Here is a 22,253-nt window from a genome sequence, read left to right on the forward strand (position 1 = left end):
AGCAGATGGGATGCTCACTGGGGCCTCGCCAACACGAGCAGACTGGCAAGTGAATGAAGGAGCAGGGAAGGAAAATGGCTGGCAATGGACCACTTATTGAAAGCAAGTAAAAAAAAAGAAGCAGCTAAATAAATCGACCAGTTGCAAGGCCTCTCCCTGTACTCAATCTCTGCTCTCTGGTACAGCACGGCACATATGCAGTTCCTAACAAGACAATTCACCAATAACATTCTTAATTTTTTATAAATCGGGTCCCTGAATGCTCAGTCATTTCTGGTCTGAATTTGCAGCCTGAAATGAAAACTGTCAGATCTGATCAGCTGCAGCTAGAAAACTCATTAAGCTAATGCTAGCTCTCAGAGTTGGTTGGAAAAGCGGTCTCCAAATTACTTGTGAATGTTTCCAGACGTTTAGTTTTAAAGAAAGGATACTGCAAAGGCATACTTTAAAAAGGACTGCATACTAAATATCTGGCTAGTTACATTTGTTGTTAGTTGAACTTATTTGTCCCCTTCGGAGCAGGGATGTGGAAATACTATTGGCTTGATTTAGATTAGACCTGTTATAAGGGTGAAGCCTTGGGGAAAGAATAACCCATTAAATGTTGGAACAGATCTGAATATACAGCGTTAATATTCCACTCTGTCTGAGGACCACAGATGGAAATGAGCTATTAGCTATAATCTGGCATATTGCATCTCTTCTCTTTGCTGAGATTAATGTTTTTGTATGCATGGTCCTTCTATAAATAAATACAAATACAAAAATACTAAGGCATTGGTGAAGGTTTGTCTCTCTTTGATTTCTCTTCTAGTTTTTAAGCTACAACAGAAAAAGGCATTTAGGATGAGAGCTGTTTTTCGGGATCCATGTTGACAGCTTCAACAACAGAGACCTAGTTAAAGCATCTAAGCTGTGATTGGCTGTTTTCTGTTCTGGGGAGGGTTCTGACAAACGGTTCATTTAGGAACAAGGAGTGAAAAGGAAGGGGAAAGATTGATATTAATTGATCAAAAACTGGTGACCAACTTAATCCCCACGTGTAGTGGATACAGGAGGACAACCACAACAAAAAGAGGCACGACAAGACATCAGAGACGATGATAAATGACATGTAGGGTGTCACACACTTTTCTGATTCTCCCAGCTCTCAATCAAGGCGAAAAGAGAGAGATTGGAAACCCTGAAGCAAGGGAGACATGGTCAGAGTCAGGAAGATTGGCGTTTGATGGATGAAAGGAGGGACGAGTGAATGACAAATGGCGGAGGGAGAGGAGTGAAAGGCTGAGGAGGGTGGGACGGAGAATCAAAGGATGAGACATCAGGACACTGTCAGCAGCTAAAGGAAGAGGAGAGGAGATGATGGACGGAGGGGTGTGGAGCGATAGCGTGATGAAGAGACGGACTGTTTAAGATAGGGAGGAACAGAGGAGAGAGACTAAGTAATGAAGAATGCAGGAAGAGGAGCGATGACACTTGAGAGGTGGTGGATAAGAGGGGGCGGAGCTAAGGGAATAGAGAGGAAAGGAAAGTAACAAAGCACTGGGTGATTGATCAATGAATGAAATTAGAGGAATGTTAAAAGGATGAGTAATTAAACTGTAGTAAGACGGGTGAGGAGTGTCAAATAAAAGCATGGAAGGAAGACGAGTATGAAAGGAGAGATGAAGGAGAGACTAAGAGGCTCCCCAGTCAGAGGTGGAAGTGACGCGTCGATACGTAACAAAACGCGCAGTGCAGCAGTAAGTTAAGATAGAGGGATGAGTAATTAAACTGTTGACAGTCTGTTTAGGCACAGCAGGCGCCTGATGAGCAGAACAAACTGTAACCACAGCAACCGCTGGAGACTGACAGAGGGGAGTTTTGGGGGGGAGGAGAAATGGGGGGAGAGCCAAGTGTGAAAGAGTGTGTGTGTGCGAGGCAAATGGCGAGGGGGAATGGAGAGTGGGAAATGAGGGATGAAAGAGAGCATGAATAAGAAACAAGGGGTGAGGAGAGTAGGGGAGAGGGGAGGCGAGGAGAGGAGGGGAGAGGCGAGGCGAGGAGAGGAGGGGAGAGGCGAGGCGAGGAGAGGGGAGGGGAGGTGGAGGTGTCTGCAGGTTTTAGGAAATGCATAAAACCGATACTCCCTGGCTGGGAAATTCACAAATCGGGATTAGAAGGATGTCCACATATCTGTGAAAGATTATTCAGTAATACTGATTTAAATCTATAAACCCACATTTCAATATTCGGTTTAGAAATATTGTTCAGATATGCAGACTGGCTTACAGGATCTCACAAAGTACTTTCTTCGCTAATCCTGCTTTGTAAAAGAATACCAAACCTGTGGAGAGGGAAGAGAGGGCCTCCATTTACACACATGCACACAGCTAGGATGCGTTCAGGGCCAATTAGGAAAGTGCATGTTCATATCCAAGCCAGCACTAACACCTGTTCAGCCTTATAAGTCTAAAATGTGAGGAATGGGTTTATTTAATTTAATGGAGGAGCAGATGGGTCGCATTTAGCACACTGACGCTCCAACTACTGAGCAGCTCCATTATTAATGTATCCGTTTATGATTTTGTCATTAGAGGTTATAAAATGTCAGAAAATCGTAAAAAAAAAAACAATGTCTTAAAATAAAGAAAACATGGCGCATACAAAAATTCAACTGACTTTTTGGAAACATTTGCAAGGATCCATCCTCTTGCAGTTGGTAGGAGCCCCCCTGCTACGTGTTGGCACCACCTCTCTGACAGCTGTGTACTCAACACATGCAGTAGGTTGTAAGATGCTCAAGTGAATCATGCTGCCGAACACAGCGTGGGTGAACACTGTCAGAAGAAAAGCGGGCTTGTACTTAGTCTACAATGCATACAATGTAGTCAAAGTCTGACAGCCGAGCACAGAGCGTCCCTGTCTCTATCAGCTCTGCTAAGCACCAGAATATGAGACGCAGTGATAAACAAACTCAAGGGGAAACCGGTTTCTCTCGCTGGCTCATTGCAGCACGCTGTTGTTCTGCCTTTATTAGTGTCCCACATCAGGCAAGAGAAATGTCTTTGTGGTGAGTTACAACGCGGTTTGTGATTCATTATGGCTGAGAGTAGCCTCAGTGATCAAACATGTCTGATAATAATTTGCCACAACAAAATAATCGTTGAAGGTTATTTCATTCCCCATGCCACCTCTTATCCCTAGACTTCTGTATTTTCCTATTTCTTTTTTATAGCGTCGGTAGAGATAAGGGAATGAACACAGGAGAAAAAGTAAGAAACACAAGAAGAGTAAAAAGTGAGCCTGCCCTCAGCTTAGGCAATGCTAAGTTGACTATCACAGATACGATTGACAACAAAATACTACGCATTCCAAAAAGCACCATTTTGTATCATGTGTTTAGCACAGATGCACATTTTCTTGAAAAAAGCATTGAAAAATTAATAATCAGCTAAAGAAAACGTAGTTTACCAAAACTACCAATTAGTCTAAAAATAGACTAAAAGTGGGATGCCCTTGGAAAATAGGAGATGCCTTAGTGAAGAAAGAGTTGAGTTTATGTATGTGCATGCTTAGGATTAATCAATACATCTATCAAAGTGATTCACAGGCTGCTCGGCATGTCATCATCCCACTGTGCTGGATGCAGGGCACTGATTGGCTAACTATTCCCTTACAGTAGGAGCCCTGCTGATACATCAAACTGACACACACACACACACACACACACACACACACACACACACACACACACACACACACACACACACACATTTTGCCATGCAGTATCCTGTCGTGTAAGCCAATCATGTTCCATATAAACGCAACCACAGGAATTCTGATTGGGCTGGAGATGTGGTGTGTTTATGTGTCTCTTGATCGTCCGTTTTTTGTGTTGAGGGTCGCACAATTTTCTTGATTACCGTCAGCTATGTAAACACACAGGTGCACACAAAACACACTGCAAATATGGCTGAAATGCAAGAATGAAGATGGACATGGTGGAAATTGAGAGAGGGAAGAGATGAGGAGGGAAGAGATGAGGTAGCAAGAGGATGGAGGAATGAAACGCATAAGGAGAAAGAGAAATTAGGTTTACATAGACAAAATGGTTGGGCCAGAAAGCCCCAGAGAGGATATGAAGGAGGGATGAACAGAGGAGGAGACCAAACTGCAAGTGTGTTGTGTTCAGGGTGAGTGGCAGGTCAGTTATTTTGCTACACTTGTGATAATGTGTGTCGTGCAAAGACAAATCCGTGGGCGTAAGCAGAACTGTATTTTAAGTATGTGTATGAGTGCAAGTTTGTGAGTGAGAATTTATGAGGAGAAAATTAGGATTAGAAACTGAAGTTGGAGAGTTTTCTTGGCTGCTAGCCCAACAGCACAGAAATCCTCAAAAAAAACAGCCTACTGCACTACCACACAGGAACATCACAAAATTAAGCAGCATTCATTTTCCATTCTATAACACATAGGTTTGAGCAAGCTCTCTGATTGGTCAATAGGCGTTTGATTCCACGATCAAACAACGATCAAATAGAACGTGCCTAATCACAAAGTATCCAGTGGCCTACACACGCCACTAGCCTACCGAAACTACTTCCATGAGCCTACATCTTGTGGTTTCCATAGCGACGTTTAGCGACACACAGCCGTTACACTGTTATACATTGTCTCTTGTTGTAAATCGGTAGCTACAAAATGTCAGATTTTAAAGTTAATTTTGATTTGTTGGGGGTCCTCAGTATTGATGAATGGTTGGACATGGACACAGACCACAAAACCAACGAAAGATTTGCAGCTGTTTTAACTGACGAGTTGAGTGCGTTGGAAAAAAGTCGCAACGAAAAGAGTACATTGGCGTCAACTACCTGGGCTGTCAAATGTCTCAAAGCGTTCTTAAAAACCCAGGAGAAAATGGTGGATTTCGGAACAGTGTCCAAACCGGAGCTACCATGGGAACTACTTTCTAGGAACTACTTTCTGACGGAGATTAACTCAAGCGAAAAGCGTAGGTTTGGGAGCAAATTAGCCCACATTATGAAATTATTTTACGATATTGTCGATTACAATGATAGTTTGTGTAATAGAATCGCAATCATACACTTGAGGCCGTACTTGAACGTCATTATTGGTACTCCAGTACTGACCGCAGTGGGGTTTGAACCTGTGACCCCCTGATCCAAACACCAAGGCTCTATCCACTGCGCCACATGCCTCCCCATTTCTCCCACATTCAGCACAATATGGAATCTGCATCAAAAGATGAGCATGTGGCAAACACAATCAGCTATTCATTTTTTGTCTTTATCAGTCCCCATCTTAAACCAGTTTACTGTGCAATTTAATTAGATGCAACTGTGCTATTGCCATCTGGAGTAAGGGAGCATCAAAACAAAGCAGTATTAAGCCGCCTCTCTGGCAAAGATATGTCAATTATGCAGCAATACAACAATATTTCCCCCCTGGTATAGCAGTGCTGCCACCTCCTGAGCGTTTTCATTGCTTTATGTCCATGACTGTATCTGTAGGACTCTGAGAGATGTATAGAATGAGACTTCGCTAGAGTTTACAGAGGGACTTTCACAAATGATAATGCTGTGATCCCACGTTGCAGTGTAGTGTGACATTGAAGCATTGCAAGAGAAAAATAAACCTTCTGTGTGAAAGAAAATGCACAAACAACCCCAAGCACGAGGCAGGATACCACTACACACATACCGATCTTCAAGCAAGACTAAATAGTGGATATGAGTTACAAATTGAAGCGAGGGCTTTATAACGGATCATGTAAGGGCTGCTCCCTGGCACGATCCAAGCCAGCGAGGTGCCAAGGAAAATCATTGTCACCTCTGCTGTTTGCCAATTCAATTTACCCCCCAGAAAATGTGATCCCCGAGCTGTGCAGCCGTGCGGGTTTTCAAAGGGGAGGAAACTAAATTACAAAAGCTCGGCAAGGAGTGGGAGATTGGCTGCCACAGATATATCACAACAATGTTAGAGAGGTGCTGAGGAAAGTGTGGTGGTTGAGTCGGTGGATTGCAAAAGTGTAGTTTGTTATGTTAGCAGTTCGATGGGATTTAAAAGTTTTTAAACAAGTTTCATTTAGTTTTATGATGATAACTGCTAATGAATTCCACTCTTATCATCCTTTATCTATTTGGTCACTATTGCTTTGGATATTATTTTCAGGAAAAATTATGTGAGAGTTTGGATTCAACTTATAATTATAGTCAGTTATCTTTTACATTAATAAATCAACTCTTTGATCAACAATGTCAGAAAAAGATTGTCCTAATTTCTCAAATTACAAGGTGATGTCTTTAAATGTCAATCCAAAACCCGATGAGGTTCACTTTATTAAGCTCAGAAGCAGAGAAAAAGGCGTACAACTCCGTTGAGAAAGGCTAAAATAAACATTTTCTTACATGTTTGCATAAAACATTACTTAATTAATGGACTGTCAAAATACTTTGGGATTATTTCTTCGTCTAATCACTGCGGCTCTTCTCAACAGCACTTTAATGCTTCATTGCCCAAGCACTAATGCCCAAAGACTTGGAACAAACGGGAGTAGGGTACCAGGGGGAACACAAAAACCTTTAGGGGGGCAAAGATGTGAGCCGTGACTTTAAGTACAAAAATCCACTACAGTTAAAAGGCCCACGAGTTCAAGGCCTACTTAAAGCTGCGCCACTTGAGATGTTCTTGTCCGTCATTGCACAAGTCTTAACGGTTCACCGATTCACAGCCTGTGGTAAATCAGAGCGTTAACGCTGCCTCCTGGTTTTAAGAATATCAGACGCTTCTTGCTGCCTTGCATTTGTACATCAGAGAAGATGACTGGTTTCTAAAACAGGAATACTTCTAACAGAATCAAAAGGTACCACTGCTTTTCATCTTTTTAACAAAGCTCTTGGAGTTCGTTAAATACTCGATTGCTTATCTCTGCGGAGTAGATACACAGTGTGGGAGCCTTTATAAAAAGCACAACTTTAAATCCTCCACATATATAATTACTATGTTTTCACTTCAAACATAATAACTGCTGAAGTGTTGCCATGTTAGAAGATTATAGATACTTTTTAAGAAGTGCTTACTTAAGATAAGGTGCTGTAGTAGCCAAACACATTCTACAATTTCCCTCAGTTCTGATCAGACGCTCAAAACTCAATTTTCTCAACATCAAACGTCTGACTTTTTTTCAGTCCTCATGCAAGAGCTGTGAAATGTGCATCAGCGAGACAAAAACAAGTATTTATATAAGCATTTAACGCATAAACTAATGCAGAAGAGTAAAACGTAACAAACAAAAAAAAATTAAAAATCTGACTGTGCACCGTTCCAGGAACAGAAACAATAATACAAATCAGCAAAATAGGACGGCTTCCAACAGGATTAAGTCAGAGAGGGTGGTGCATACAGATGGGTGTACACATGTTGATACTGAGCCACACACACACACGGTTTCTTTCACTATTTCAAAAACAACATAGAGGCTTGGGAAGAATTAGTTGAGAACTGTATTATTTTAGAGCCCTGCTGTGCAAAGACTGCAGTTCTTTTATTTGAAAGAGAATACACTTCAGTTATTTTCTCAGATTTCCCATTTCTCTTCCTTCACCACAACCATTTACCTCAGGTGTTCTGTGAGTCTTTTGCATCAATACTCCCTACCTATACAGCGAAGAAAAAGCAATAACTGTCTTAGAAACAGATTAAAAAACAAATTAAACATCAAGCAATGGGAAAATACAGACATCTTTTTTTTTGAGACGCGCACACCAACCCACCTACTGTGAAATAAAGACAACGTCTGCAATTTACGGGGAAAGCATGGGATCCAATCCAAGTGTCTCCACCCATGGCTTAAGAACTACCAATGTGATTCTTGTGAGCAGATGTTTGGATATTAAAGCAAGTAAACATGTCCTATATGAAACCCAAAGTACAAATATGAACCAGAAGCCTGAAAACCTGACCTCTTCCCTCCTCCTGATCTTTACCTCCTCCCAGTCTTCTCACCTCCTTCTTTGCAGCCTTCTCTTGCCACCATGATGCTGCAGCCTCACAAACTCACTTTCAACACCGCTCTCCCTTCCCCTAATCAAATCCTCTCTCCCCTCCCTCATCCCTCTCTCTGACAGTGACGGATGGCGGCCTTCACCCGTTTATCGCCTTTACATATTTCTCTGCCCATCCGCTTAACGACGCACATTCATACACACTGACTCTTCATCCCTCTTTCTTCCCATCTTCCTCAAACTCCCACCCCCTCCTTATTCACTCTCTTCCCACCGGGGTTCATTGTGCTCCAATTCCACACTCCATCTTGTGCGCTCCTCTCCCATTTTGCTGTCTTTTTGTCTCTGTATTTCACGCGGTATTTCTTTTTTTTTGGTCCGTTTCCATATCCAATGTTGTACTCCTCTCCACCGCGCTTTCTATACACTCGGGGAGTCTAAAGAGGACCGAATACGATAGAGGAATGACAGTGGAGTGATAGTATCAAAAGGATGAGTGGGCCTACAGTACACACGACTGCCGCACCAAGAGGCTATGTGGGCGTCCTTTTGTTCCATGCCTGGAGAGGCAGAGAGAGAGTGTGCATGTGTCGGCCTCCCTGTAATTATGATTGTGTGGGAAGACTGTTTTGGTATGCTGCCGGTTGTTTCTCTACCTACTATCAAGGGTCTGGATTATGAGTAAGAGTGCATGCTAGGAAGCTTTACTTTGATTGAAGGACCTCTGTGTGTCTGAGTCCATATATTTGACTTTCAGATTAAATGATGCTCTCGTAAACCAATTGTATCGATATTCAGATCACATTTTTTTTAACTCTTACCTTAATTTAGCCACACCTAGTAATCAAACATTACATTAGCAGGCAGAGGCTTTGACTGGAGCGTCTCTGTGGATGTATTCTCACTCCAATCAGATCTGTGGATTACTGTGCTTGTGATAAGTGGCTTTCGAGAGCTAATACAAATCCCCTTGTTTATAAACACTGCGACATCCCCTAAGTCGATTTAAGTCGATTACAGGCTAATGGCATTCGCACACATTCGAGAGGGATTCACAAACATATATGCAGACTTGGAAAATATACATACACATTCATCAGTATTCATCAACATCATCGAGGCTGGCATTTAACAGGGCCTTACATTTATAATAGTCCAAAGCGAATTAAAGACTGTGACCAAAGAGGGAATTAAGCCCTAAAGTGCAATAGGTCTTCTGTGTGAGATAACAAGCAGACACATTAGAGCCTTCTAGTCATGCCTGGAACACCTCCTAATTGCCTGGGTTTTGTTTAAGTTCAAAAGCAACACCGTTAATGGAAGTTCATCTTTCCAAAGTGTCATATTTGACCGGGTTTGTCCTCGCATAAAGGAAAGAGTCACCCTCCTGGGGATGCGGTGGGCGTTTAGAAAGAAACTTCTGGAAGTTAAGTTAAGGTTATGTTCCTTCGAGTCGTGCTCCAACACCGAGCAGTTCCTTCCACGGACGCTTTTAGCTCGTGTTCTCACTCTCTTTCCACCCGCCTGTGTGTTGCTCTCTGGAGGTTTGAAGGTTCATGCAGGGTAGCGCAGCGATCAAGATTTCTCAAAAATAGAGGAAGCAAAAGAACAAACAATAGCGAAAAAAGCGAAGCGTCTGCAGACCCTTAAACGGCACATACTTTTTAAAAACACATACACCTAGCCAAATGCACATTTCTTTTAATGGGATTTTCACACACGTCCGCGCACAGGGTGTTCTTGTAAGTTTCTTTTAAATTTCATCTTCTCTGTCTGATGTCTTTTCATGTCGTGATTCAATCCTCTCCTCTGTGTGTCTCTGTCATCTATCTTTCATTGACTGACTCTTTCCCTCCCCATAAGTATCCAGCAGGCATGATATCAAAGAGGTGTTGGCCTTTTTGCTGTGTGTGTGTGTGTGTGTGTGTGTGTGTGTGTGTGTGTGTGTGTGTGTGTGTGTGTGTGTGTGTGTGTGTGTGTGTGTGTGTGTGTGTGTGTGTGTGTGTGTGTGTGTGTGTGTGCATCCCTTCTTATTGCAAATTCAGCTGCAAACTCTCAAGTGCAAGGGAAGGGTCCCCAAGTGCAGGGAAATGTCACATTAAATCACACACAGTAACACACACACGGTTTAGACCAGCATGGTGAGGCTAACCGTATGCATTGTTGCGAGTTGATAAAAGTTGATGGTAGACCCACACACACTGTACCTGTTTTCTGCATCGGTGCAATGTGTAAGATAAGACTTTATTGATCCCAGAGGGGAAATTCTAATGCCTCAGCAGCTCAAGTAAAAAGACCAAAGAGGAAGGTGAAGATAAGGAAAACTGATATCAAAAGCTACATTCAGTACACGCAGTTTCAATGCCTGAGAAAAGTAGAAGCAGCAATGTGGATCATTATAAGTTATCTGATATGTCAAATATCTCGTATGAACTACAGCCCAATGATGAACTGACTCATCTTATGGCTATTATTTTCTCATTTATTCTTTTTTATGTCATGATAAACTGAATATTTGAAAAGGATAAAACAAGCTAGAGACATCATATTGGATTCATATTGGATTCTGGGAATTGGTGATTGGAAATGTAACATTTTCAGGCTTTTTTTCTTCTTACATATTATAGGATAACGAAAGAACAAAAACTAACCATATTATGGTTAGTCTATATTAGGAAAGATCTTCAACTCTATAAAAGGTACACTGAGTGGGGATGCATGCAATACATTAAAAGTTAGAAGTAGAAATGTTTTTATTGAAAAAAATAAACATTTGATGGCACCTACTGCTGCATATTTGTGTCAACTCCTCCTGAATATATTTGCATAATAGAGCAGCTATTTTCCACAATATTGAAAATTCAATTTAAACATTCTGTGGAAACGACTTAAATCTTTACATGTTGTGTCCAAACTAGTTAATGTTCAGACACCACGCCACAGTATACAAAGTAATGCTCTTAAGAAACAGCCTACATACCTGTGCAAATAAATGACTTGAAGGATTACCACCTTTAGATGTGAGAGACGAATAACACGATAGATAAAGAAGCAAGGATGAGAGAGGGGGAATGAGCAGGAGGGGTGTAAATGGATGGGACAGGGAGCTATCCATCACTCTGGGTCAGATCGATCACTACACGACAGATCGGTTACACCCAACCTGTGCATGTGGGAGTCAGAGAGCTTCAATACTGTACTGCTCTAGGTGCAAATGAGATCTGCTCACTAATAGAGGGTGGAGAAGAAGGCTAAATCGTGTGTGGATCTAAGAGTTTGTAGGAGCAGGAGAGGGAAGGAGACTTGGAGGGCAGCAAGTGATAGAGAGACGGGTAGGGGAGGTGCAGGAGGGGAAACATCAGGGAGAATGTGGTGTGGTAGAGCTGTGACTGATAACATTGTCGTACTCAGGTTGCCTCAAGGGCAGACAAGACAGAGAGAAAGGAGGGAAATGTACAGATGAGCCAGAGGGGTAGAGAAGAAGTTGAGCAAGGATGGAAACGCAGGAGAGAAACACACAAGGTGGGGCACAGCAGTGAGAGATAAATGGGAGGGGATGGATGGCAGAGAGACAAAGAACTATCCGTGGTAATAGAGTCAGAGGAAGAAGAGGAGAGGTAGGTAAGGAAGAGGGTTACTGTGTGTGACAGGGAAAAGATGGGAGGGCTTTCACAAGGGCAAGGCCGAGGCAGGAACTAAAGACAATGCAGGTAGAGACGAAGATAGAAGAACATGAGAGGGAAGTCATAATGAGAGTGAGAGAGAGAAAGAGAAGGAGCAGGGCTGAAATAGAGTAAAGGAACACAAAAAAGGAGGGAAGAAGGAAAGATAAAGGTCAAATGACAGAGTGGAGACACACAGGTGGCGCAACAGGAGAGTGCGTGAGTGTATTGACATTCAGCGAGCTGCGTGTTAAAGTAAGCTGTCTGAGGAGCAGACATTAGCAGAGCGCGGGGGGGCTGGTCCAGCTCAGTGTACGGCAGCCACCGACGTTATGGCAGACGCGTTTTCACCCACAGTTCACTTTTTCTCGGGCATTTTTACTTTTTAGTATTCAAGACTCAACGGGAGCTCGGGTGGGTTCTCACAGCAGACATTCGTGACTCTGTGTCCCTCCCTCCCCGCCCCGCAAACCTCAAACGCACTAATGCTGCAAGCAAGTTTGTGAAACTGATGACAATGGGCATGAGGAGATTTCTATCTGGTACCATTTCTAAGTTGAGCTTTAGGTTTGGAAAGGGTACCAAGTTCCTGGTAGTCATTAGAGCTCCCTACAGCAACCAAGCTCTACTCCAGTATTAAGAGCTAAGTAGCAAAAATAGACAAAAAAAGCAGTATTTTCCAACACAGCAGTCCTTGTAGGCTATTAAAGGTCTGTGAATGGACACAGGCTTGCCTTTCTTCCAAATCCAATAGCATTTTTCTCCTTAACAACAGTAAGAGCCCATCAGTGTAATGTTCTGCCCAAAGACCCTATTTCAAAAGGAAATGCATGACATTAAGGAAGCAATAATACCATTCATTGGAGCCTAAAGTTATCCATAAGTAATGTATTTCCGTCAAATAAGACAGATACTTCTTATCTCTTTCATTTCTTTGCTTTTACAAAGAAAGTGTTTAGGTAAAATTTATCATTTCAGGCAATAGTTTTCTTTATCTTCCCGAATGGAACACTCTAGTCTGTGTAATAGAGCCGCCATTCTGAAAGCAAACCATATATTCGGGAAGAGGGTGCAAACTTCAGCTTTCGCATCGATGCTTCTTCAATATCCGAGCTAAATTGTAAACCCTGCTTCTAGTTTCACACAAAAAGAGCAAAGCTAGCACATAATGGAATAAATATTGAGCCGGCAATTTGCGTCAACCTGTAAAGTCAGCATGATATACGGCCGTGTCTTAGCGTTACTCAAAGTATTAGGTTGCATACAATATATATCACAGTACAACCGCCCGCCTCAGGACTCGGCTGCACGAGTTCCCAGATCGCTCGGCATTAAAATGCAGCCGCCTTTCTGCACCGATGCTCGTGTCTGCGTCTGACTCACCATCTCATTCTCCTTCTCCTCTCCCCAGTCACCGAGGCAGTGACTGTTATCAACACTCCCTGTCACTCTCTGTATCTAGATGACAGTTGCTATGACAACTATTATGCATGCCAATCAGTGGCGGTGACTCATCTCTACACCTTATCACATAGCTGTATTAACTGTTGTGCAGCACAAAGAATGTGTTACTGGGTAATTTCTGAGATTATAATGGAGGTGTTGTAGGTCTTGTACTTCACTCAGACTTGAGATGAACACTGAAAAGGCTGCTGACCCAGTTCGATTCTCTGACCCGCAGTGTTAAGGTGTCCGATGATATAACAAGTCAAATCCTCTCTTCCAGGTTTCTAGGTAACTGTTACTATGGGGACTGTCTGTGTTCAGTCATTTGGGATGTTGTTGCTAGGCGATAAGCTGTAGTGGTGAGGAGGTGCAAGTGTATATGTAAGAGACACAGCAAGAAAGCATGTATTGCATGGGCGTCCACCATTCCTCAATATGGATTTTATTGTATGCTATGAAGTGAGCACTAGGGCAGAGTGGTGCTCATTTTAGAGGAGGCATAGCCCACACACTGCGAGTAGATCAAGGTCCTGTTCCAGCTCTGTCTAGTCAGAGTAGGTGGAAGACAGGGACGCAGAATAAAAACACAATTCAGACGTCTCTTATGAAACAACTCTTTCTCAAACCTATTCTGCCTTTTTTTCTTCCTGCAGGTCTGTGGATCGCCAGGCGTTCTACCATGCCTGTCCCCCCACCCCTCAATCCCTGCAGACAAAAACACCTGCCCCACACACACCCCCATCCCGAACAAAGGGCAGAACACTCCCCTTCCCTCTTCCCTCCATCCATCCCCTCTCTTTCTTTTCTCCCCGCTCTCCTCGTCTCATCTTTGCCCTCCTCATCCCAGCTCGTCCACTGCGCGTGCCCCAGGGCTCCGAAAAGAACACTTCCTGAATCGGCCCCTTTCCCGGCGTTCCACTGGCTGTCTCTGGTCACATGCTGCCTGCTGCCTTCGCTGATTGGAGCAGGGGAGACGTGGGGCATGGTCTCGACCTGTCCCTTCCACTGCGTGTGCCGAAACCTTTCCGAGTCGCTCAGCACGCTCTGCGCCGACAAGGGCCTCCTTTTTGTCCCCGTGAACGTTGACCGGCGCACTGTGGAGCTGCGACTGGCCGACAACTACATCACGGAAGTGGGCGGGATTGACTTTGCCAACATGAGCGGATTGGTGGATTTGACTCTGTCGAGGAATACCATCAACCTGATCCGACCCATGACCTTTGGTGACCTCGAGAGTCTGCGCTCACTGCATCTGGACGGTGAGCCGAAACAGTCAAACTATCCGAAGAAAAATACAATCCTGCTGATTAAAACTATTTGGATTTGGTCAAATAATTACATCATTGTGTGTCTAGGTAATCGCTTGATAGCAGTGGGACCCAGGGACCTTGCAGGGTTGGTCAATCTGCAGCACCTGATCATCAATAACAACCAACTGATCAAAGTCTCCGTCCAGGCCTTCGACGACTTCCTGCTCACACTGGAAGACCTCGACATGTCCTACAACAACCTCAGGAGGTAAGCTTTGCCTTTGTTGTGATCACCCACACGCATCAAATGTACCCTGCTGTGCTTTGTTAAGTAGAAACTGAATGTAATGCTCTGCTCAAGCGGTCTCAAGCGAATACTGAAGAAGCACAGCTCAGCTCCCAAAATGTCAAGGCACAGTGGAAACACCTATGATCAGTCAGCAAACATAATGAAGAGGAACCGGCTCAAACTGCTGAGGCCGGGAGGAGAGGACTAAAAGCTCAGGAAAGTCAAAGTGAATCAATTTTGATGAGGTCCTAATTTTCTTTGACTTTGATTTTGTTAGGATTTGACGAGTGGACGTCTGAGCTGTGAGTGTGGATTGCTACAGCTTTTCTAAACGGTTTGTCATTTACCGCACTGGGTAGCACTCTAGTCATCTCTTTCTAGGACAATGGAGATGACATCTCTATGCATTCCTCTGGACTAAATTATAAGTCAGAACAAAGAACATATTCTCCATCACCCTTCTATTCTCCTCTTCACACTGTCCCACTGAGTTGATGGATTCTGCAGCTTTTAGCTGTCAGTTCTGATTAAGACGTTTCATTCGTCTGCTCTACACAAGCTCTCTGGACGCTAAAGTGTAGAGCTTTAATGACCAATACATTAACAGCTGCTGTTTGCGGAGTATTCTTTACAGAGAGATGTGAGCCTGCGTCACTGATTCTTTCTTTATTTGAAGGCCTCAAAGGGCGTTTATTAGAGATGTATAGAGGTGAAAGGGGAAGACATTGGCTGAATGTGCGGCCAGCTCGTATCCAAACAACAATTATTTCTAATGAAGGTTACAAATGCTCAAAGCTTGTGACACATCACGAAACATGAAAACAGAGGAAGAGATTATCCTATCTATCTATCTATCTATCTATCTATCTATCTGGAGGAAAATGTTAGACATTTGATGTCTCCGGAGTCTTTGAATGACATAAATACTGTTTATAGCAGAGTTTTAAAGCAAGTTTGCTGAAATGATTATTTGTTGTCATCCGCTCTACCTTCAACTGACTTCTGGCATGTTTGTAAGATGACTTCAAAAAGGAAATCAAAGTGTGTGTGTAGGTTATAATTTAGCCCATATCAAAGACATCCTTGTGCAACACCATCATGCTTTATTTGTCTGTCTTTCTATGCCACAAACATGATTAAATAATCAAGCCTTGCCTATTGTCCAGAGACATTATGCTTTATAGACAAAGAAAGCAACCATCTGCTGTTTGTTATAGCAGTCACTCATTTAGCATTTTTCGTTTCCCTTTGAAATAATTGAACTAATTAATTCAATTCATTTTATTACACAAAACAATGCATTATCCCCAAATTGGCTTTGAAATCAAATCGGTAATGTGGCACTTTGTGTAGTGGCAGGTTCTCTTTGTTCTGGGTTCTACGAGCGCTACAGTGTTTATCAGAGAGCAAATGTTTCCTCTGCAACACAAATAGTGTGCTTAAGTAGAAAAACACACTATAATGAAGTCAACAATAACAAGATGAAACCAACAGTGTAGACATGAACCCAAAAATGGGACTGTTTCTTCCAGCTTCCTTTACATTTTGCCTGTTGTCAGTCAGTTTTGATTTAAACAGTTCTTGAGTGAATGCCTCCACAAAAGGAATACTAAATGACTGCCGCATTAGGTCACAGATGGGACTGGTGTAGTCCCGCAAAACAGAAAGAATGAGAAGGAAAAAGAGCATCTGTTGTTGTAGTCTGTCATTGTTGTCACCAGTAATTAGTCTTCGCTTATTCCCATTTTCCACAGACTAACGTAGAAGCGTGCTCAGAAAATAGAGTGTAAATGTTGACTGATATATAGCTTACTGATCAGGTTGGTTCCCTATAGAGTTATTTATCTACAAGGGACACTAACCATCAAAGTGGTTAATCTTCACAGCTGCCATTCCCTTTAAAGGATATGCTCTTATATCAGCTCTGAAACAAATAAAAGACCGACTTTGGCCCAATGTCTAATAATTCAATGAAACTCACTTTAATCTCTGAATATTCTTCTTTCTCCGTGCTACAGGGTGCCGTGGGAGTCCATTCAGAACATGGCCAGTCTGCACACTCTCAATCTGGACCATAACCTGATAGACTTCATAGCGGAGGGAGTCTTTGGAGAGCTGTACAAGCTTGCAAGGCTGGATATGACCTCCAACAGGCTCCGCACTCTGCCTCCAGATCCCCTATTCGCAAGGTAGCTCTTAAGCTTTTCTTTTATGTTTCTCTAGGAAGTGACTTCTGGGAATATTTTGCAAAAAACGACACTCAAGAGCTACCGATTCCCACTTACTGAAAGACAGGGAAGACAGGTTGCGTACAGACATCCTGTAAACAAATGAAACTAAACCCTGTCAACTAATTTATTTCTTTATTTTACATAATTGAGGCAGTGGCTTGGTCCACCCTATGCATGGCAAAGATAGTCACAAGGGCAAGTGGCTGGAGGGTGAATAAATAAGGCCCTTACAGGTCTCTAGTGCCCACTTAGTGGCAAGTCATACATTTCAAACTTTGGAAATGGATTGTCTGAAGGTAATGAGGTAAAAAAAGAAAAGAAACCCACACTCATTGTAGAGGTGCCAACTATCCTCCAGCTAACTCAGGAATACATATCTCACAGAGTCCAGCTGTGACAGGAAGTCGTGAACTTTTTCTCAGCTAAACTGAGATTTAAAGCAATCTGTAAGGGGCTGTTTAGTCTTATGTTGCATCTTCAAGACAAGGAACGTCGCTGCATGATAAAACATGAACAAAACTGTAATCTACGATAAAGATGTATTCAAATCAGGCCTGTTTTAACAAAACAAAAATATAGTGATCACAGCAATTAAAATACCTTTGTCAAATCTGGGTCCAATTTAAATTCGACTGATTGCTTCGTTATAAAGCTTAAAGCGTACATCTGTCGTTCCTCAGTTTAGATCCCCAGTGTAAAAATCCATCTTCCACAAACTTGCTCAAGAAGAAAGTTTACCAGAGAACTGTTTTCATCCTTGATATTTGCAAATTATAGCATTTTTAATTTGCGCAGTCCAGCTGCAAGAAGCTTATGACAGCACTAATGCCAGGTATTGCTCCTGGGTAGGTTTGAACCGCATGCTGTGGACTATTTTCAAATCATTTCAAATCCTTTTTCTCTTATCTGAGCAGCAAGCTCACATCAACTAACTGATGCAAATACCTCCCTTTATGGTACAATTATGATTTTTCCCTTTAAAATGCTCCTTTTGAATTATTTACCATTAAATAGCAAGAGGGAACAATTGTAAACCCTAAAACTGCTATTTTGATAATCATGCTCATAAGGTAAGACATGTCCGTACACTATTAACGGGATTGATTTCCATCTACCAATCAAGAATAAAGCATTAAAATGACTTTTTCTCAATTAAGGCTTACAAACGTGTTGAAGTAACCTGATTTCCCTTTCTGCTATCATCTTCAGGTCCCAGACAGGTGCAATAAGTCCCACCCCGTACAATGCTATCACTAGCTTAAATTTTGGTGGGAACCCGCTGCACTGCAATTGCGAGCTGCTATGGTTACGGAGGCTAATCCGCGGGGACGACATGGAAACGTGTGCCACACCTCCTCACCTGGCTGGAAGGTAATTTTTTTTTTGTCCCTTTCAAGTTAATGACAAAATGTTTATCCTGATCCTTTAAATAATTGAAGCATTCTCCGAAGTCAAGGGGGGGGTGAAGAATAGTGGGTGATGTTTAACTGGGTATAATCCGTCATTTATCCCAACCTTGTCTCAAGACCTATCTATCCTACCAGTACCGTTTTAGCTGAAATCTAATCAAAAGGCATAACATATATTGACACCTTACTTGGAGCAAACACTCACAGGAAAGGTGCAGTAGGCCTTAGGGACTTGGTTTTGAAGCAGTGATGTGGTAGTGTTGTTGTCGTTATTCCGCAAACTTTCCCCTCCCTGCAAGACTCTAACCCTGTAGCCAACAGTATGGAGTGAAAACAAAGGATTGAGGAGGAAAACGAGCATCTGTTGTTGTCATCTGTCACGGCTGTCAGCATTCATTACTCTTTGCTTAGTCCGGGTTTCAGCAGGGGTAGCATGGGAAATTGTACAGACTGGTGTGCATTACTGAACTTAACCCTTTAAATTGATAGACAAGAGCACATAGATCTTTAGGTTAATGTACCACATTCATCTGCCAAATCCACCTCACAGGGATAAAAGAAGACAAATTCTTGTACTTAGCCAAAAAGGTGATTCTGCTCTCCTTGACTTTCTCTTTTATTGGCTCCATCCTTCTTTGTCTCAGATATTTCTGGTCGATTCCTGAGGAGGAGTTTACCTGTGAACCACCGCTGATCACTCGTCACACTCACAAGCTGTGGGTGCTGGAGGGCCAGAGAGCCACGCTCAAATGCCGTGCCATTGGTGACCCAGAGCCAGTAATCCACTGGGTTTCCCCCGACGACCGCATCGTTGCCAATTCATCCCGGACCAGCTCCTTCAGCAATGGGACCTTGGATATCTTAGTAACAGTGGCCCGCGATGACGGGGCGTACACGTGTATTGCAATAAACGCAGCGGGTGAGGCAACTGCCACTGTGGACCTGAAAATAATCCCCCTGCCTCACCGCGGCGGAGCAGGTGGAAACGCAGGGAATAATAACGTGAACACCAAAAACACCGGGAACGTGACCAATGGGATTTTACGGACCGATCCGGGCTCTTCTGATATCAGCACGGGTATAAACGGAGGGATTAACAATGGAGCAGGACGAGGAGGGGAGGCAGAGGACGGAAAGAAAGACGATGAGGGCGAAAGTAGCAAGGCCTCTGAAGGGGAGACGGCCAATGGAGGGAGCATGGAGGACGAGGAGGAGGAGGAAGAAAGGAGGGTTGGAGTACAAGGAGTTACGTCAACCTCAGCTCAGGTCCGATGGGATTTGGGAAGTTTGTCTGCAGTTTACGCAGTCTGGATGTATCAGATACAGTACAACTGCACCGCCGACGAGACCCTCATCTACAGGTCAGTTTGACTTTTGCTTTACTCACTTGCAAACAATAAGAACCAACGTGATGAATAGTACCTTTTACAGACATTTTCTGACTGTCTTCCCCCAAAAGGTGGATTTCCTGTCTTCATTCAAAACGCCTTAAATATTCATCCATTACAGCACGACACTTCAGTAGTGCACCTTGTACATGGACGAATCCCCAAGGGATGGATGAATGGGGAGACAGATGAAGGCATAGTGGGGAGAATTAAGTTAATAATTTAGCTCCATCATGGTATGACGCTGATTCCCAACAGGTGGGCAGTAAGTGAACATGGGAAGATAAGTGGATGGTCGTTCAAATAAAAAAATTGGATATTAGATTTAAGGGAGTTTCCTTGGAACATGAAAACACCTACAGGTAGAGGCAAGGAAATAGTGTCGGACTCTGAAAGCCAGGTCGGTCTACAGCTACATTTGCCAGCATTAATGGACATGCCTGATAAAGTAAAAGGATCTTTATGGGATATGTAATTTTTTAATTGAAGCTACATTTAAAACACTCAAGTTAGCCATGTAATTTTGCATTTAAAATGAGATCCCTTCACACTTCACTCTCCGTGTTTACTCACCGTGCTCTCAGAGGGAGAAAAAGAATCAAACATTTATGAAGACCAGATTTGAGGTTAAGGGCTGCAATGTTGTTGTTACTATCACAAATTATTTGAGACAACTGGCACACCTTGGCTTGTAAGATTGGGTTACAGACTGAAAACGAATTAGTAAAACTGCCAATGTTTGCTCACTTTTCCACACATTGCTGTGAACAAATGTGTGAACAGTAGCTTTCCTGTTAATTAGAAAGTACTGTGGACATGTGTAATCCAAAAAGACTATGGCGAGAAAAAAAGAAGCAAGGAGTCCCTGAAAGAAAAAGAAGAATAACAAATGTTTAAACCCTCTTTGCCAACACCATTAAACTGTGTAAAAGTAAACAATAATTAGAGATTAATATGCAGAGTTAAAAGTCTGATTGAGTTAAGAAATGGGTTGTCTTTTATAGTGAGATTTCTCTTTTTGAGCAAAAATATGGCTTTTACAGGTCCGTTCCAAAATACTCTTATTGCCTTGGGTTTTGACTGATTGGTGTACCGTACTTGAAATTCAATACTACTACATATATTATGTTTGCATGATTTTACAGTTTGCTGCCTCTTATGTATTGGGCTGGTTGCTCTCGTGAAAAACCTGAAATAGTGACAGCTGGAATAAGATAAGGGAAGTGGAGGTCGGCGAGGAACTTCCATCATGGCATTACTTGCGTTTGTGTTTTACCCTTTACTTTGACGTCAACATTTGGTTTCCCTCAGATAAGATGGTATTACGCTGTAAGTGGTATTGAGCAGGGGTGAAAGGGGTGAGAAAGGGAAGACCGACAGATGGAAAGATGATTAGAAATGTGGGAAACCATGTGAAGGAATCATCTGAGGCATTGAGGGAAAGTAGGGAAAATGGCAGCCACGGGTGAATGGAGAAAAGATGGATGAGGAGGAGGAACTAATAGTTTGCGTGATGGATGGATGGAGCCGGAAGGAAGGAAGGGGTGAATTCAAAGATGAGAATGAGCCCTTAGAGATTTTAGGAGTAGGACAAAAAGGATTAAGGGAGAAGGAGAAGATATGAGATGGCTCTACTCAAATCACCTTGCGAGCGATTGAGATGAAAGAAGGATGGGTGAAAGATGAGAGAATGACAGACAGTCAGTGTGGGGGGGGGGAGGGGGAGTCCATATGGTCCTCAAGGAAAAAGCTATGAAGCAATGAATGCAGAGAGGGAGGGGAGATATTTACATCTATCAATGAAATAGTGTAAGAGAGAAAATGTTTAGAAATACACTTGGGTATTGAAATAGGGAAGAGATAGAGTGGAGGTTGGGAGGACTCATTTAGCGAAATAGAAAAGGCCCCATCGAAATTGGGTATAAAACGAAAATTACTCCTTAAAAGCAAAAGAACAAAGCAATAATTTCACAAGGGAGTGACAAGGAGAAGAAATGGAGACGAGGCGCTGTGGTTAAAGCCCTGTAGCTAAGAGGTGAGGAGGTGTCAAATTGAAACGCAATATCAAAACAGACAAGTGCAGTCCCAAGACACATTTGTAGCAATTACACACGGAGAACTAATTACATGAATGAATTGAATAAGATCTTCGCTCCCTGGCTGATCAGCTGCATTAACTCCTGCACAGAAAATACTCTAATAGCAGAGCTGCCTTAAAGGTGTCTCTTCTCTAGAATTCAAAGCATATGCCTAAAGTGTTACGAATTTACTAGAAACATTTAGCTTCAAAAATACACTATAAGTGAAATTGGGTAAAAATTGTATTGACATAAAGGGTCGAGAGGTTTTAAGGAAGGCATTTGGGGGATCAGTCTATCGCTACATTATTTAAAAAATATTTAAAGAGCCATAACAATTTTATATTTGATATGTTCTATAGATTAGGCTATCCATGATATATGAACAAACCTTGGTAAAATCTTCAGATTATAGATGAGATTTCAATTTGAAAGGTTTGTGTACAGTATGAAAGTGCTATGCAGGTGGATATTTCTCTGCCTCAAAGTATGGG

At 42.6% G+C, this 22,253-nt stretch overlaps 2 protein-coding genes across 2 annotated transcripts in view; one reads left to right on the top strand and one right to left on the bottom strand.

Annotated features, from left to right (window-relative positions):
* LOC104960528 (pyruvate carboxylase, mitochondrial) overlaps nt 1-22,253 on the bottom strand; it is a 251,396-nt gene that overhangs the window by 52,418 nt on the left and 176,725 nt on the right. The window lies entirely within an intron of this gene.
* LOC104960521 (leucine-rich repeat and fibronectin type-III domain-containing protein 4-like) overlaps nt 1-22,253 on the top strand; it is a 35,351-nt gene that overhangs the window by 2,459 nt on the left and 10,639 nt on the right. Inside the window, exons 2-6 of the mRNA XM_010788602.1 lie at nt 13,768-14,373; nt 14,470-14,632; nt 16,672-16,842; nt 18,094-18,255; nt 18,938-19,654. Coding sequence (XP_010786904.1) covers nt 13,794-14,373; nt 14,470-14,632; nt 16,672-16,842; nt 18,094-18,255; nt 18,938-19,654 — 1,793 coding nt within the window. The 5' untranslated portion in view covers nt 13,768-13,793. The remainder of the gene's footprint in view (nt 1-13,767; nt 14,374-14,469; nt 14,633-16,671; nt 16,843-18,093; nt 18,256-18,937; nt 19,655-22,253) is intronic.

Source organism: Notothenia coriiceps, unplaced genomic scaffold (genome assembly GCF_000735185.1).
Source record: "Notothenia coriiceps isolate Sejong01 unplaced genomic scaffold, NC01 NC01_scaffold00031885, whole genome shotgun sequence".
Classification (NCBI taxonomy): Eukaryota; Metazoa; Chordata; class Actinopteri; order Perciformes; family Nototheniidae; genus Notothenia; species Notothenia coriiceps.